The sequence below is a fragment of the Varanus komodoensis genome, unplaced genomic scaffold (assembly GCF_004798865.1).
Source record: "Varanus komodoensis strain SLA01 unplaced genomic scaffold, ASM479886v1 scaffold1, whole genome shotgun sequence".
Lineage (NCBI taxonomy): Eukaryota > Metazoa > Chordata > Lepidosauria > Squamata > Varanidae > Varanus > Varanus komodoensis.
The window spans coordinates 116,975,049-116,993,463 of record NW_025335268.1 but is presented as its reverse complement, the minus strand read 5'-3'; the positions used below and the strand labels follow the sequence as shown (position 1 = coordinate 116,993,463).

General features: G+C 43.3%; 2 protein-coding genes across 2 annotated transcripts in view; one reads left to right on the top strand and one right to left on the bottom strand.

Moving 5' to 3' along the window:
* BTBD19 (BTB domain containing 19) overlaps window positions 1–7,058 on the bottom strand; it is a 57,309-nt gene extending 50,251 nt beyond the window's left edge. Inside the window, exon 1 of the mRNA XM_044441848.1 lies at window positions 6,912–7,058. Coding sequence (XP_044297783.1) covers window positions 6,912–7,000 — 89 coding nt within the window. The 5' untranslated portion in view covers window positions 7,001–7,058. The remainder of the gene's footprint in view (window positions 1–6,911) is intronic.
* Window positions 7,059–15,616: 8,558 nt separating this feature from the next.
* DYNLT4 (dynein light chain Tctex-type 4) lies at window positions 15,617–16,324 on the top strand. Its single transcript, XM_044431668.1, has one exon. It carries the CDS (start codon window positions 15,617–15,619, stop codon window positions 16,322–16,324), a length of 708 nt encoding a protein of 235 aa, XP_044287603.1.
* Window positions 16,325–18,415: the final 2,091 nt, after the last annotated feature.

Genomic DNA, 18,415 nt, shown 5'->3' with positions numbered 1-18,415 from the left:
AAACACATGCAAATGGATGACCTCCCCAGCATGCTCTGGCTTTAGCTTGCCCTCAGATTGGGATGCTTTGGTAAGAGCACAGGATGGGCTCAGGGCTCCCCTGCCTCAATCTGATTCCAGGCCTGTGAGGAGGGAAACCTCTCCAGCCATCAGGGTGTATGCACTGTGAAAGGCAGTCAGGTCCACTGTGATGCTATCTTGCCCTGCAGGGCTGGCTTACTAGGAAATGGGGGTGGGAGAATAGGCCAGGAGCTGAGGTGGCTCATGCAGGGGTCAGGCCATTAGCCTGGGCCAGAGATCTCCCATGTTGGAGGGCTGATGGGAACATTTGGCATGTCCAGAATGCATTGCAGGCAATCTCACAAAATGGTGGCTATGATAGCATAGCCAGTCACAAAACACTCATTTCTCAAAAATCAGACTGGTGAAGCTAAAAGAATAAGAAGCCCAAGGCCTAAGTACAAGGGGCCTAAATGGGCAGGGAAAGGTGAGTTCCAAAACATAAAGTCACACTTTGGAAACCAAAGCACAACAAAATACCCGTAAACCAGTAACACTTAGAAACACACAAACAGGCAAAACTCACACCCCCAGGCCACACACCCACATAAGAGACAAAATGTTCTAGGCAAACTACACACAACCCACAAACGTAAAAGCCCAGGCAAGCCTCACACGCACAGAATGCAAGGCACACACCACAAAGAAACCAACCAACACAGAGACCACATAATTCCCCCCCCCACACACACACACACACACCAGCACAAACACACACCCCAGCATGCCTCAGCTTATGCTTTTCTCTTTTTTCCCCTGGGCAGCAGAACATATTATAAAGGATTTTGTGGCAGCCACCCACCACTTTTGTTTTCTAAGGATGCCTCACAGGCATTCTTGGAAATAAAGATTCATGGTGTTGGACAGTGGCATTCCCAGGTATATATAAGCACCCGTGCTCCCTTGCATCCAAGGGTGGGTCTTGGGAAAGGGAGTGGCAAGTGAAGCATAATGCCTCTGATGTGTCTGCTGCTATGCCTTGAATGCTTAAGGAACTGTTCGTTGGGGTTTGCAATGTGGGTTTAAATCCTGGGAACTCTCTCACCACAGGACTATTTAACCCCAGGCATGCAAAAGCTAAATTCCCAGTCTTGTGTCCTAAACAGGAAGCCACTGGAGGGTGTTTCAGGCCCATTTGTTATGCGCCTTGGCCCCTCCCCATGGCCACTTGACAAAAGGGCATTCTGCTCCTTGCATGGACCATAAACCCTTGTCTCAGGGAGGCAACATGTGCTCTTTGCAACCCATTTGCCAGGAAACTATGTGGTTGCTACATCAGGTAGGTATGGCTTCCTCCCTTTTCTGTGTTATGTTCCAAAAGTTGATTCTAAGCGTTGTAAGGGGATCCAAGCCCTTGCCTGTAGGACTGCCTGAAGACTGGCAATAGCAGGATGGTTGCTGGTTGTGCCCCTGGAGCTGATGGACTGGGGGCAGCATGGCATTGCCTTCTTTTCAGAGGTGATGTGGGGTTCGGCATGCCCCTGTTGATCTGAATTTGCTGGTTCCCTCTACATGGATCAACAGTGGCCCAGGTGGCTGGACACCAGCAGAGTTGCTGGGGATGTCTTCCATTCTGATGCTATTTTTGCATTTCCTGTTTGTGTGCTTTCTCTCTCCCTTTCCACACTGACCACACATTAGGTATGACAGCTATTTCAGTAGTGTAGTGGCAGTTTATCTCCCATCCTCCAGCACAGCATGCATATAGGCTTGGCCTGTCAATGTGGGTTAGCCACAGCATGCCAAACAACAGAATAATCTCAGCACATGGCAATGGATGCACATGCCCAGATCAGCAGACACCAAGAAACCGGAAACCAGTATTAGCTTAAAAGTAGTCATTAGGATAACCTCATGATCCTGAGCTCTGCATTCCAAACAGCGCTGTAGATTGCCAAATTAGATATATGTAGGATCATCAAATAAATGATAAGGACCCACCACAGTTGCAGCGGGTGAAAGAGAACATGTAGGAGGATTTTCCTGCCACACTGTGGCTTGCATGGGTGTATATTCACTTAGATATCACAGCCATGTCTGTTCTGCAATTAACTCGGTATTTCACTACATTTTCCTTTACATAATGACTTTCTCACTTCTATGGGCCAGAAAACTGATCTGCATCTTTTACTAATATTGCATTGAGAGGTGATGATTTCTCTGACACAAACAATTATCAGTTACTAGTTATACCAGTCAAGAGCCACAGTAGCATAATAGAGATTAACAATCACCAGAGACTTGTACTTACTGGCCCAGATCTAGCACCAGTTGCATAATATCGTACCTCTACATACTAAAATTGGGTAGGCTTCTTGCAGGCATTGCTGTAGAGAAAACGAGCCTATTTGGCTGATATTTGTCACTTCTTCATAGCATGCTACACTCTGCCTTCTGTAAGTTTATAACTGATTATTACTAGGTCATACCAAGGCTTCCCACTAATTAAATCTAAGGCATGGTTCAACAGGTGCCTGCAATTCTCACACAAGCATGCGTTGTACAGCACTCATGTCTCCCCGGATGTATTAGATGGGAGAGAAAATCTCATTGGCTACCTTTTTATGACTATTAGGAAAATGCAGTATCTCTACAGCAAAGACATATGTATCTCCATGAAAGAAATCAGCAACATATGTGCGCTCATTATGGAAATATATCCACCTGTCTGGAAGGGCCTTAAGTTGGGGTTTCAAATGACCTTTCTGTGTGACCTCATCAGCAATGTTCCAATCAGCAAAATACAAACTGTTTAAAACCACCTTACAAATGGCTGGTGTTGAGGAACAGGTAAACATGAAAATAAACTATTGTGCAGTGAATCCCATCCTTCAAGCAAGTCAGTTTCAAAAAAAAAAAAAAGATGCATCACAAAGGCAATGCAAGCTATAGTGGATATAGTAGAATAATATAATTGCAACATTGGAAAGGGCCCGAAAGTAATTTAAGTCTACCACCTGTAGAGGGGTACAGTCCTCAATGTCCTGTTAGGTCTGCCCATAGAAATATACTTTGAGCCACTACTACATGGGAAGATAATCTTGAATTGTTTAGATGCTGTATCTTCAGTTTAGAACATACAATAGGAAAAATAACCCATTTATATTATAAATGAAAAGCTGAAGCATGCAGTATGAGCACTGTATCCATAGAACCATTAAGAAAATTAATGTATTTAGAAAATCTATCTTGTAAGCCGCCCCGAGGCTTCGGCGAATGGGGCGGCATAAAAATGTTTTAATAAATAAATAAATAAATAAAACACATTTAGATGTCTTAAAACGGCAGGTAGACCCACAGTGAATAAAGGGGAAAATTTCCACTCTGAACCCTGCACCAGCATTAACTGCACCTGATGCTCTAATGATTAGAAGTAAAATTAACCATCATTCTCTGGAATGCTAAGAGAAGAATGAGCAACTCCAATCCCAAGCTTTTACTCATCTAGTGTTTACAGATTACAGCTCTGACTCTGTATGGTACAGATTGCAGCACCATCCATTGGCAGGACTGAACAGATTATGGACTTGTCCCACATTGTATGCCATATTAATTATGCAAACACAACGAAGCAGAGATGGTAATAGAAATCCTAGGCCATTATAAGGAATGAATAAGGCACCATGGTTTATACAAAGAAGCCTAATTTGATAGAAACAGATAAATCACTTTAAAATGTTGTTCATAATGTGGCACTTCAAAGTTTAAGGGATAGGTCTGGTTGCTCTACCCATGCTGGGTCAGGCATTGCTGCAGGAAAATGCTAATGTTTGGCCCACTGCTTGGCTGGAGTCTATAGACAACTGGCTTCCTATATACTAGAACACTTTTAAGCAATATGTGATATTTCAAGCAATAAGTAAGTAGTATTTCACTCAAGAGAACAACACCTTTTAGAGAGTGTAACTAATCAGAATGCATATGTGGCCAGATTAATTCTTAAGTGTCAGTATTAACAAAGAAAGACCAATGGCTATTAACCAGAATGTATGATGATTTGTGCTGGGAGTAAACCAGGGGGGTGAGACCCCTGTTGATACTGCTGGACCTCTTGGAGGCTTTCATTACCATTAACCATGTTATTATTCAGGAGCAGCTGGCTGAGATGGGAGTGGGGACCACTGCATTGCAGTGGTTCCTCTGCTACTTGAAGGGCCATCTCCAGAAGGTGATACCTGGGGAATACTGTTCAGCCCTGTGGATTCTCCAGCACTGGTTTGCTCAGGGGGTCTGTTCTGTCCCCCATGCTATTTAACATCTAAATGAAACCACTAAATGAGGTCATCCAGAGTTTTGGAGTGTGTTGCCATTGTCAGCATATGGATGTGATACATTGGTCTGGCTATGATAATGGACTGGGTGAGGGCGAACAAACTGAAAATCAATCCAGACAAGACTGAATGATTCCTTGGATCAGATTGGGGTGGGATATTCAATCTGTTCCAGACAAGGACTCACTCCCCTTGAAGAGGCAGGTTTGTAGAATGGGAGTGCTCCTCGATCCATCTTTGTCACTTGAGGCTCAGGTGGCATTGATGGCTTAGAGTGCTTTTTTACAGCTTCAGCTGATGGCCCAACTGTGCCCCTACCTGGACAGGGATAGCCTGGCTTCAGGAATCTATGCTCTGGTGATCTGTAAATTAGATTACTGCAATACACTCGATGTGGGGCTGCCCTTGAAGATGGGTCAAGAAGCTGCAGTTGGAGCAGAATGTGGCAGTCAGATTAATAACTGGGACCTGGAGGTCCGAACATATAAAACCGTTGTGGCCCACTTGTACTGGCTGCCTGCATGCTTCCAGTTCTAATCCAAGGTGCTGATTTTAACCTATAAAGCCCTGCATGACTTGGGAAACAATACCTGTCAGAGCACCTCTCCCTGCCCTGATCGATCTGGACACTATGCTCAGCCTGTAGGGCCTTCATTTTGAGATGCCTGAAAGGTGACAACTAGGGGAAGTGCCTTTTTGGTGGTGGCCCCCATCTTTGAACAACCTCCCTGCTGTGCCTTGCCTGCTGCCACATTTGCTATCTTTTTGGCACCAAATTAAGATAGCTCTCTTTGCAGAAGCCTTTAAAGACATCCCTGGTCACTCAGCAGCCTGATAGAATTAGCCAGGTGCCTTTCTTTTACTCTTGGCTGGGACTTTTTTTGTCTTTTAATGTTCTTTTATTTACTTTTTAAATAATTTTTAATTCTTAATGTTTTTATCTATTGTATTTTATTTTCATTTAATTTAATTTCATTTGTTGTAAACTGCCCAGAGAGCTTTGACTACAGGTGGTATAGAAATGAAACAAAGAATATATAGCCAAATGAATCCTAAAAGTGTTGAAGATGATGGATCACCAGTATGACCTGCCGAATGTGCATATGGCAACCCCAGTGCTTTCTCCCTTGAATGTGAATGCTGGTACCTGGTGTAATACAGAAGACAAAGCTATGACTCAGCATGAGTAAAATAAAGTGACTTAATGAATATATGGAAACATTTAATAAAATTAAAGTCAATTAAAATTCCTGTTGAGCCATGCAGGACATAATTCCATGCATGTCTGGGCTGAAGCCACACCAGGAATTGTAGGACTTTTCAGTCTAAGCCTGCATAGGATTGTACTCTTAGTCATGTCACCATACCACAGCCTCAGTTTCTTATGTGCAAAATGCAAGGAATAATTTGCTTCATCAGATTACAGAGGAAAGTATAATAATGGCTGTAAAGCATTTGCACACTTAGATAACATGATAATTACATTATGATGTCACCATAGAGCCAGTGTGGTGTAGTGGGAGAGCCAGTGTGGTGTAGTGGTTAAAAGCCTGGGACTGGGACTCAGACGATCTGGGTTCTAGTCCCCGCTCAGCCATGGAGCCAACTGGGTGACTTTGGGCCAGTCACAGACTCTCAGCCCAACCTACCTCACAGGGTTGTTGTTGTGGGGATAAGATGGAGGAGGAGATGTAAGCTGCCTTGAGCCCTTTGTAGGAAAAAAGGCAGGATATAAATTGCAACATAAATTGCAACAATTGCAACCATAGAAAGCTATTTATAATCAATTAAATAGTACTTTGCCAACCTTGCAAATAATATTTTGAGCAAGCAACGTATGCAAAGTTCACACAGCCACATACAAATGATCATTCATGCTGTACATCACACATTCCAGTGTACATATTTTTACCTTCACTAACATGTCCATATTAAACCCACAAACACACACACACCCCTCAGCTCATATAAAGAGTTCTAAGAACATTCTGATTCATGCCTTAGTAACGTTATTTTGTATTCAGAAGTTCACTGATCCACTCCTGTGACTCAACCTTTCCTCCCTCCAGCTGATAAGTTTACAGAGATAAAGGTTTGCAAAATAAAAAGCACTTCTTTGGCTACTTTTTCAAATAAATATTTTCCTCCTCAAATGATCTCCAGAGCAGGGTTTTAAAGATAACATCTTCATAGATGGCCCTAGTCAGCAGCTACATAAACCTGAGTACTGTTTTGCAAACCCATAATAATTCCAATAAATCTTCGGCAGCTCTACAAAGGGGAGCTGCACGAAGTCGTGACTTGGCAGGCCTAGAAGTTACTCCTATACACACTCAGGCTGAGCTGGTGTGAGCGGGGGGCATATGGTCTTCTTCACAGTTGACATTGGGATAAGGCATGGAGCATTCCTCATTTCTCAAACTTTGAATTCTCCCAGCTCAACAAGCTAGGAGAGCAAGCTTAAAAGTTTCTTCCCAGCTTTCCGCCTGGTGTTTTCCCTCGTCGCTTCAGCTGCGGCCTTTGCTCTCAGCCACGAAATGATCCCCAGGCTCTCTTGGCTGGCTCTCCCAGCTGGCTCACCTGAACTGTGGGTTGTTGATGAGAGTCCTGAGGGAGGCAGCAAAGGCATCTGAATCCCCTAGCATGAGGACTGAGCAGGGCGAGGCCATGGGTTGGAACCGGGTTCTCTCCGGTGACCCAGGCTAGGGCAGCCTCGTTCAAGGGGCTCAGTGAGGGCCGCCGTGGCTTGCTGTCTGTAATAAGGATATCACCGAGAGGAGTCACGGCTGGCTGGGAGCTCAGCTGCAAAGCAGGAATGCAGAGCAAGGCCAGAGAAGGGGGAAGCAACACTGCATATTGCCAGGCAACAGGCAGCTGCCCAGGCCCTAAAATCCAGCTGCGGTAGGAGGGGCCACAAAAGCAGGGAAGGGAAAGGCTTTTGCAAAACCAAAGCAAGGCTGCAGAAGAAGCTAAAACATACACCCACACCCAGCAAACTGGGCTGTGCCTATGCATGTTAAATGTGAACGGAAAAGGAGTTGAGCCATCTTAGGGGCTGCCGTCAAAAGTGCAAATGGGCAGAAGCCTTGCATGGGGACTTAATGTTCAGAACCAGCTCGGGTTTTGCAAGAGTACATCGGAGGATCATATGCCTACCAATGCCTTTGTCAGCAAAACGAAAACGACACATCTCTGCAGCTGACATCCTCAGGGCTCCTGCTTTGCCTGGGCAGAGTTGCCAGGACTGTTTGCATAACTCCCTGCAGCATATATAAATGATTGCTTCAGGGTCACCGCATCTGATTGCATGTGCCAGCTTGTGGGGTGTATGTAAAACTCTCCATCATCACCTTTCTCCTTAGATCAGGCCAATACAGAGGGGGAAAGAAGATGAGTGAGAAATGGTTTAGGATTACTGCAGCATCTCACCCCACTCCACCTCCTAAGCGGGGACCTGGCCAGACACTCAAATAATGAATCTTATCGTAGTCTGTAAGTACCTCAAAGGCTGCCACAAAGAGGAAGATCAAGATCTCTTCTTTATGATACCAGAGTGTAGGAAGGAAAGCCAAAGGTACAAATGATCTTTGCTTGAGAAATAGGGGTGGTGGGATTTGAACTCACTTTGTGGCAAGAGTCTCCTGTCTTTCTCTCTCTGCATTGCTTTGTTCACTTTTTCACTTTTTTCTGAGATTCTAATAGGGGAGAGACAAGTCAGTACTGCTGTAATATCCTCTGAGACACTGCAGGGGATACTGCAAGAGGGCAAGAGGTGACAAGCTGTGACTTATTCAGGGAAGAACCAGCCCAGCATGACTTATTTCCAGGATGGGTTATTGTGACATGTGAATGTACCTGCTGTCTCCACAAACCACCCAGAGACTGAAGCCTCCCTAATCAACTCCCATCAAGGTTTCAGGCCTTGAGTGAAGCAGGTTCATGCTGTGAGTGGCTAATTGCAGCCTAAGTAAAGGCCAGCTCTGTGTATGAGGCACTTCTATATGTATAACTGTCTACCTGGTAATTAAGAGCTATTCCTGTCAAAATGGATTTGCTATGCACGTAGAAAATTGCCTGACTGCAGCTAGATCCTCCCCTTTTTCTTTTCTTTCCTCTAAAAAATATAGCCAGGAAATAATTTTTGCTTCCTTCTTGGATCACTAACTCTGTTTCTGCAAACTCCTCTAGAAGGATAATGGGTAAGAACTGGCTCTTTGCCAGAAGTGCATGGTTCTTGCTGGGGATTGGGGCATAATCACAGATACACTGCAACAGATGGAGCCATGGAGAAGCAGCAAGCTGGTAACATGTGAGCAGGCCCTTCATTATATTACCATGAACTGTCTAATGCTGACTTATTCTCCTTCTTTCTTGTGGCAAAGCAGGATTGCAAGGGGCAATTTGGAACAGAGGAGTAGAGTGGAGAGAAGGAGTGTAAGTGATCTCTGGCCTTCACCTTCCCTCTCCATTAAGTTCCAGGTGCATGTATGCAGAGCAAACAAGCTGAAGGGGTAAGGCAGGTGGAGAAGCAACCAGAGGGAGACTTGCAGCAGTAACATTGGAAGCAGCTTAGCACCAATCTTCTTCTTTGTTAAAAAAAATTGCCCCTTCCTGATTTGCAGGAATGTGGCAGACCATCAGGATTTTATAGATTTGATTGACTTTTTCTGTTTTGTGGCTGTCTTTCCAGGTAAAGTTAAAATCCTATAGTGACATGTAATAAAATGAACTTGCTAACTACACAGCTTTCACAAAATCTCATCCTGGTTATGGTACATTTAGTAACTCTTCTCAGATCAAACTACCACTGGTAAATAAGCAACTATTGCCCCCTTGTTACTGTGGAAGGAAAAAACCAAGATGAATGGACTTCCCAGCCAGCAATGTGCAAAAACTGACTTTTTATATAGTCAGCTGAAGTTTCTTCAAGACTTACTTCTGTTATACTGAGAATGGGGGTGGGCGGGGTGGAGTGGGGTCAACAATCAAAGCAAAATATTGTAGGAGAACTGGTTCTGAAGCATCAGGATTCAAATGTCTGTAGACTTGTCAAGAGATTTTCCGATGTCCTATCTTCAGTCATTCATTGGTCACAAAGAGTTAAAGGAGAATGCTGTACCTGGGGAAACTCTGTGTCACATAGCAACAAAATGTGTCAGTACAAAATAAACACACAGCACCTTGAACACCTTCCTCTCTTTCTGTGCAAGGTCACCAAATGCAAAGTAAGGCACAGAGAAATCAAAGGATAACCATATCCAATATAATCAGAAATAATGCCTTCAGTGGAGGAATGCAGAAATTGGACCAGAAATAAACAGGTCAGCAAAAGCGTGCTTGGGTAATGATGCAAAGTATAGAGTGAAGGACTGGACTGGGAAGGAGGGAGGAAGCCAGTGAGGAGACAGAGCATGGCCAAGAACAACTGACTAGAAACCAACAGATTTTTCAAAGGGAAAGAAAATTTCATCACAACAAAGGTAACAAGTATCAGTTCAGCAAAGATGAGAGGGGAGTGGTTGTGAGTGGAATCAAAAGAGAAGCAAAGTTAGGCAGGTTGTCAAGGCAAGATGGCATTTGCTCATTAGAGCTTTGACACTGAAAAACAGACAGGTAGCTCAGAACTGGGTACAGAAGTCCAAGAATGTAATGTGCAGAGATAAACTGTATATGTTGCTTCTTTTATTCTATTTCTCTTTTTCTATCTCCTCTCCTCTCCTCTCCGCTCCTCTCCTCTGTAGTTTCTTTCTTCCACCTTTGGTTGCTGTTTTTGGTTGTTGTTGCATTATTTTTTTCCCCCAAGAAGTTACAAGAAAAGACAAATTGGAGCATGTCACTCCATTATGTTTCCCTTGACATACCAAAGCAGATTAAAAAGGCCTTAAAAGGAATCATGACAAGAGAAAGTGATAAAACTCATAAAGGAAGTGACTCAACTGGCAAAATTGATGTAGGGTGGCATTCCTATCAGGTTACTGACAGGAGTTTGACTTTCATCTGGAGGCAATACAGAACATTTCCCTTTCTATAACTAGAGATGCTGAGACTGAAGCACACCAAAAAATCTTTCCCACAAACCTTGGAGACTTGTAGCTGCTGAGCACATCCTCAGAGGCAGCTCCTGCACTGATTCCACTATAAATTAAAGCAGACATTTCAAAGTAGTTAGGTTTCTCCATTCCCTGTTTGTTACAACATGTGAACCTTCTGCTGCAAGGTAGACTTCTGATTGAAAAGGAGATAGGCAGCATGTGACTTCAGACAACACTGGGCTGAGCCGTGAGAGACTCCTGAAAAGAACCCATAGTTAGTTGGTGGCTTGTGAACTGTGGGTTATTCACCATGGTTTATTATCTTGGCTGGGTTCAGACAACACAATAACCCACATTTCAACAACAACACCTAGTTCAAGTAACAACCCACACTCAAAGCATACCCAGCCCTTCAGCATAAGTTACCCTATGGTCTGATAACATGATAACAATCAACAAATGCCATTGGCTGTCAGTCCCAGTCATCATGCCAGGATCAAGACCACACACAGCAATAACAATCTCCACTTCATGGTGGTGTTGAAGCTCAATGAGTGTAGCAGCTTCTAACAGAAGGGTAAGGAGACCCCTACATTTTATTTGCATGTAGATGCATACGGATAATCGCACTCTTAATTCAACTTAACAACATTGCTTATACTCCCAGTAAAAACCAAGTAGACTAAAATGCAAAGATGAATGCCACTGCTGATCGATAGACTCCATTAAGTGGAATGTTTGGGGGCATATCTTAAATATATCCACAAGTTTTCTATGATATTTTGGAACCAAATTATAATCCTTACACAGTAAGGGACCATCCAATTAGATTGCTCCTGTTGGGAGCAAGTGGGATGGCGGGCTTGACCAAGAATTCCTGCCAGACTGCACATCACACCAATTTTGCTTATTCAGATTCTGATTCAGAATAGGAACGTTTAGATGGGATTGAAGAGCAGGACTTTGCTCAAGGCCCTGGAATACAGCAGGGAGTAGATAAGCTGGTGCTTAGCTCAGGCAGATGAGGGGGCAGAGATGGAGACTGACCCTGGAAACATTATGGAGGTACAGGAAGTGGGAGAGGCTGTTGAGATGGGGGAATTTCAAACGGAGATCAGTCACTCCCCTCTGAGAGACCCTCCATGGCTAGGCAGAAGCATCAGTGAAAAGTGTAATTGGTTGAGAAGTGTGTGGAAACACACTAATTTTCATAGCTCCCCTGTGGGTTGGGGCACAAGTGTGTTCATAAGGAGAGTTTGGAAAATAATTGCCAGGTTGGGTTCAACAAACTGCTTTGTGTATGCTCAGAGACTTGAATGGAAGATTTGCATGTAGAAACAAAAAACAGAGTTTTGCTGAGAACAGATCGAGGCTTGAGAAAGGAAACACAGCTTGCGACAGTTCCTTCCTTTCCTTTAGTTACACTACAAACAACGAATAAATCCAATCTACCTGGTAGAACTGGCAATTCAAAGATTAAGCCAAGGGGATTCTAACTGGGAATGCCAATTGCATATATAGGAGCCTTGGGGCTTGAGGGCCAAACTAGATGGGATGTTGCGTGCATGAAACCAATGAAGAGGCACAAAAAAGCAAAACAAGGGAAGTTAGATCAACTTAAGAACTGTAGGAGGTGCAGAGGAAGAGTTAAACACCCCCCCCCCCCAAAACTGCTGTTTGTACTTTCAGGGAAACTCCTTTTGGTGTCAGGCTTCTCTTAAAACAGATATAGCCCCTTTTGTGAGGGGATTTTGACCCAGGCAACTAGAGAAGGGATTAATTGTCCCTCCAAAACTCACACTAGATTGCTCGGGATTCCCTTCAGTTGCTATTTGCCTGTTTCCTTTTAGATAAGCCTGCCAGTTTCATGTACACAATCAACCTCATATTTAGTGTGGCCCTTAAATGCTTTTCAGCCACCAACCATAGACACACAATTTTGAAGGCAAGCTTTGAAGTAAGGGGACATGGCCTCCAGGAAATGCCCTGGCTGAAAGTGGAATTTCATTAGCTTGGCCTAGTGCTGTAATGTCACAATGGCCATTAGTCCATAATGCAATCTTCCTGGGTCCCCAAAGCTACCACGAAGTATAGAGTATTCACATTCCCCCTCCCGCATATACTCCAGGCTGTGCAAAAAATAATGTGAGAGATACAGTCTCCATGGAGACCTTCCATTTTGGGTGGCAGGCTGCCCAGTCCTGCCACGGTACCCTTGATGACTCTTCTATTGAACTGTCACATTAAATGGCCAATGATTTACCATGGCAAGGGAGGGAGCTTATTAAGGCAGGGAGGTAGGGGTGGGGGCCTTGGCAGGCCCTCACAACAAGCCCAAGCAAGCTTTAACAAAATAATGGGCATTGAAGAGCCTTTCTGGTTCACATATCCAGCCGAGCTCACCTTCTAGCAAGCTTACTGGCCTCTGTGCAAGGCTGCATTGCTTCCAGGTAAGACTGGCTGGGATGTAACACCTCTGGGTTTCCACTCTACAAGGCACCCCCTCTTGCTGACTAAGCAGGGCATTTTGTTTTCGCTTTTGACAGACTGCCTTGCATCTGTTGCAATCTATCAAGGGTGTGTCCACAAAATCCCATAATGTGATTTAACGATCTCACTGTACAGTTTAAATTATCAAGTGAAGTTAAGTTTTGTGCATATTTTCACCTGTTCAAATAGTGTTTAAAAACAGAGGAGGAAGATTTATGCTCTGTGTTAAAGACTGTGGTAGAAGTCCAGCTTGGTACATCCGGACTAAATACACAGGTTAACAGAGGGTTTTGGGAATGCTCCCATAAAATGCCTTGAAAGACCAGGTGGGAAATCACACCTTTGCTATCATTTAAATTATTATCAGTCCTTGCTGTTTGGATGATGAATGTTCATGATAACACAGTTAAAGTGTTTGAGAACATTCCATAAAATGGAGACTACTGATTCTAACCCAAATTAGAAATTACTTTTCAGTTCCTACTTTTCTCTGTCTACAAGGAATCCTGGTATATAAATGCTGTATAAAAACATTATTTCAAAATTATTGATGTGGGACAATAGTTGCTTAAAATATAAAATTAAAATAGGGCTTTTAAGGTATTGCTAAAAACAAAAACGTGTGCCCATGTATCAGTGCTGTTTTATTAACAAAGGTGCAATCTCTGGAATTCTCTTATATGTAGTTTGCACCTATAGTTTGCAATTTCGATAGAAGAGAATTGAAGGGAAATAATTAGACATAATTTTGCAACTTTTCTTCCTATTCTCTCTCCCTCTCATTTTAGGAGCAGCCCATTTATTCCACATTTTTATCCCTCTTCTCCATAAACTTTTTCCTTCTAGAATCTAGAGTTGTGGTTGACTTATGAGAAAGTCTCACCTGTAAGGCATACTTTTTTTAAGTAACAAAATTGCTTTTCAGGAGGAAGGCCTAACTATAACTTATAGCAACAGACTTAGAACGTGGGGCACATTGAAATGTCTGAAAGCAGCCAGGTGGTGGTGGAGAGTTCATCCAGAGAAGAAGTGGGTGGCCCCACCACTCATCTACATATTTTGGTGATTCAAATCTGACTGCAAGCTAAGCAGCTAGCTAGTGATGGTGGGGCAAGGAGCAGTGGGAACAAAAAGTGTCCTGTTTCCCCATTCTATTTCTTTCCCTCTACTAAAACATTTTATCCTGTTAGTTTGTCCTATAATAGACTCTCCAAAGCAACTAATGAAAAGTATCAAGACAGAATCAAAACATGCAGACTTAAAAATATAAACTTGACTGGTGGGCAACAAAATCAGAGCATCCAACAGCAGCAGTAGGCAAGTAAAGGCAGACAGCTATATGATCAGATAGCCAGACAATGACATGTTTGTGCATTCTCTGACCAAATGCACATTTGAACATTGAAGTGCAAGAAGTAGGGTGTTATCTGCTGTCATGATGTCAGGAAGAGAGAGAGAGAGAGAGAGAGAGAGAGAGAGAGAGAGAGAGAGAGAGAGAGAGAGAGAGAGAGAACACACAGATTCTAGCACTTTCAAAAATGATTCTGAACAACATATAAGCCTGTAGTATGGATTGCTAGTTTCTGTATCTGCTGTTCACTATTTAAAAACAACTCACGTATTTGTCCTCAAAAAAATATTAATAAAGTCTTTTTAAAAAGAGGTCTACAAGCAGACCATAAATTGGATCATTTTCTAAACAGTAAAATTGGAAGTATTTTAGAGCAAGAAGTTTTTATAGTTGGAACAGCTGTGAAGAACTGTGGGCACAAACTTCCCCAGGCATCTCTCCAGAGACCTTTGTAACCCCACGGAATGCAAAGACTCTTGTGGAAGGTAAATAGTAAAAAGACAGGAAGTATAAAATAGTGAGTTGGAACATGGTACAGATTCATTCCAAGACACTGAGAAACTTGGTAACAGAGCAGTGAATGGCAATACTTTAGACCAGGAAAGCAACATGGGAGGAAGGACCTCCAAGATGGGCAATTTTGAAGACTCACTTTCTTGTCTCTTTGAGGGCTATTAATCTTATCCTAATCTGTACTAATGTAGGGGAAAATACACACAAACAAATCAATACTATATGTAGTTACTGGTATTCTGATTTCCATATTTGAAAATGAGGTACATTGAAATAAATACATTTTGTGCCAAAGACCTGGATACAGGTCACTTTTCCCCCCGAAAATGTATACTGCAGTGCAGCTTTTCCCAGTCCGGTGCCTTCTAGAATTGTACTAGTACTTCCATCACCCTTAACCATTTGGCATAGGAACTGCACTTTAGTGCATCTGGAGAGCATCAGGCTGGGAAAGGCTGCAGTAATGGAACACTGAACTGATGATTGCTCCAGTTTGCCAAACAGGTGCACCCTATAGCAAAAGATGCATCCCAAGAAAGGGATCTTCTTCATTCAGATATTTATACACCTACATGCACAATCATACACTCATGGCTCCCAGAGTACATGGTTAAGCATAAGGTGGCCAGCTACCATGGCACCTTCCAAACTGTTGGCAAAAGTAAATATATTACAGACACTAGTTGGCCACAGCAGTCATTTAAGCTATCCCTTCTTGCATTAGTATTACAAATTGCCTGGTTTGGAAGAATGGAGCCATTTGAAGAATGCTCTTGTAAACAAAACTCGCCTACTTTATCAAAGAAGTTTGGCTGCCAAAGAACCATGGTCCTAGCCAACAATAATGGAGCAAATTGTGCTTGTCTTTCCCTAGTGCCCCAGGGGTTGACTACTTAGAAATGGCAGACTGGCCTCCAACACTGACCCAGGAAATGCTCAACCAGGTAATGTCTTCAGAAGATACCAATTCCGCCCAGCCAAAGGCAGGGTCCTTACCTCCCCAGCGGAACTCTCAGCCCACAGATGTGGCACACCGGCAGCTGTTGCGTCTGCAGAGCACCGAAGAAGGGAAAGCTCCCTTGCCAACATCCAGGAGAAGCTCTATCATGAGCATCCTCAATGCTCCCTTTTCCAGCAGGAGGAACTCACTGGTTGCTGGGGGAAGGCGCCTGTCCATTGGGCCCTGGATGCACTGTGGCCGAGTGAGTTTTTCTGGGCTACCACTCTTTGAACCCATTCGGGAGGCACACTATGAAAATACCTACAAGATACAGCCAGATGAAGGCTGCAAATTTAATTCTTTCCGGATGCAGCAGGTTCTTGAATCTGTTCTGGCAAGTTACTTAGGTGATGCCAAGTACAACCCTGCAAACAGTGGGCAGTTAGTCCAGAACCTGTCAGACCTTATACGGAACAGAGTCAAAGACTTAACCCCATCTAGGTACAAACTGGTGTGTAATGTCTTCCTGGGCCAGCAGGCCAACCAAGGTCTGCTTATTGCCAGCCGGTCCCTTTGGGATGTGGGGAATGACAGCTTTGCCTCTGCTACTTTCACCAACTCATCACTCTTTGCTGTGGCTACAGTACATGGGATATATTTTGAATGAGCCATGCTTGCAGATACTAGGGCCACTTTCCTCTTACTTTTGCCTAGCTAGAAATAAATACAAACCTGACTAGGCTTTTTTTGCCTATATTTAGTTTAAGCCAGCATTAAATGGTGCAAGAAATGAAAGCCCTCTCCATTAATCACTAGATAAAAATCTTTTACTTAAGCAGAATACCAGACAAGGAATATGAGCAAAGCTACCTCATAGCAACTAGTGACTTACCTTAGGGGTTTTTTATCCTTTTAATAGCTTCATATTCCCCTTTGCCTAAACAATGCATCCCTTCTATTTAGGTACCACTGTAATGTTTTTGAAAATCATACCAATTTGTCCTCAAAGACCATGAGAAAATGGAAGAAAAATAAAAACTTGCACTGTCCTGCAAAGACAGTGCTAAAATGGGTTGATTCTCCAGCACTTGACATGCTTGTGCAAGAAATCGTCCAACCAAGTAGGATCATGAATTAGCTGGCCAGCCATGTGTTGCATGGGAGGGCAGAGGTGCTCAGTTTTGAGGACCCATTATCTTTGGCATCCCAATTGCATATTGAATAAACTACCTGAAGGGAGGGGGAAGCAGCCCTGGCTAACCCATTAATACTTTCAGCCACGTCTACAGCTGGCATGCAGCCCTTGGGGCAGAGATGCCCCACCCAGTCACTGGTACAAATTTGCATTCACTGTACAGCATCATGCTCTGCCATGTTGCTGGTTTACAGGAAGGACCCAACAGTCTCAGTCTGCTAATTAGTTTATTGGTTGACATACCAGCTGGGACCCTATCTAGACTAAGATAGTCTTCTTTCCACTACCCACATTCCAGTAACCTCCCACTTGATTTCTGCAATGATTTGTACACTGCTGCATTTCAAACTGTTCTAAAGACTATGGTCAGTCCAGATTAAGGCTCTGAGTTAACTAGGACTGGATGATTCTAGCTTATTATATTCTGTTAATTGCACAGACTTGCAGCACATTTCCTAGCCCAATGCAAGGTACTTGTGATGAGGTTACTGATACTCTGGTTCACATATACTTTTGTGAAAAAGGGCCTTTTTCAGTGGTGGCATCCTAGCTGTAGAATGATCTCCCATAGTAGCTCAGCGGACACTGTCTTTGTGATATTGTCAACATCAAGCACAGCTTTTTATTTTCCCAGACCTTTACACATTCTAAATTGTTTGCAATTGTGTTTGGTATTGATTGAGATTGTTCTTTGCTGTTGGAATTAATGTTACATTCAGTCTTGTTCTCATAACTGATCACTGTTCCAGGTATTAGGTCCTCTAAGTGGATAACAAGTTGTCGTTTCAATGTTATTAAATAAAGTTATTCCCCTAAAGTTACCTGTATTGCCTCTTCTACCTTGGTCCCATTAATCTCAATGTTTCAACTCCAGTCTCTCCCAGGATACATCAGGTGTGAACAGCAAGACCATTCTGCACCAAGTACATTTTGTACTTAAAACACAGGCCACATACATCCCTATAGGTTCACCTAAGTCTCTGGCTTGAGGGAGTAAGAATTTGCATTTTATGGAATGCAGTTCTGGCTATCTGGGGAGAGAGTCATGGGTGGCTGCTCAGCTTTGTCCAGCTTCCTGTAGTGATGGCAGCATGGCTTTAAAAGGCTGGTGGCTAGGCAAGAGTAATGAGTAAAGAGTGTGACCACAGGAGAAGGCATCTGTCTGGAGGAGGACAGCCCATAGGGCAAGTTGCCCTGCCTAGTGGACTAACTCCAAGGCAGGGGGAAGCTCAGGCTGCTCTGCTGGCTAATGCCACCAAGGTCAAGACTATGTCTGGTAGGAATGAGGAAAATATGCAATGTTTGAGCTCATTGAGGTCACCCAAGTTCTTCCTTGAAGCTTATTTCACCTCCTCTGCATTTCCAAATGTGAACCTAGTTTCCAGCCCACTGATCTGAAAAAAATCCATAGTTGGAATACTGTATCAAATGTTATTGTAATTGTTAGTATTATTTATTCATTTTCTTTGGCCAGGGTGACTTAATTTATATTTTTAATTTATATTGTTGTATTTTAAAGTTTATTTATGGTTGTGAGCCGCCCCAAGGCTTCGGCGAATGGGG

What these genes read in the sequence shown, in the direction of transcription:
- DYNLT4 (XM_044431668.1), top strand. Translation starts at nt 15,617, where the DNA reads ATGGCAGACTGGCCTCCAACACTGACCCAGGAAATGCTCAACCAGGTA.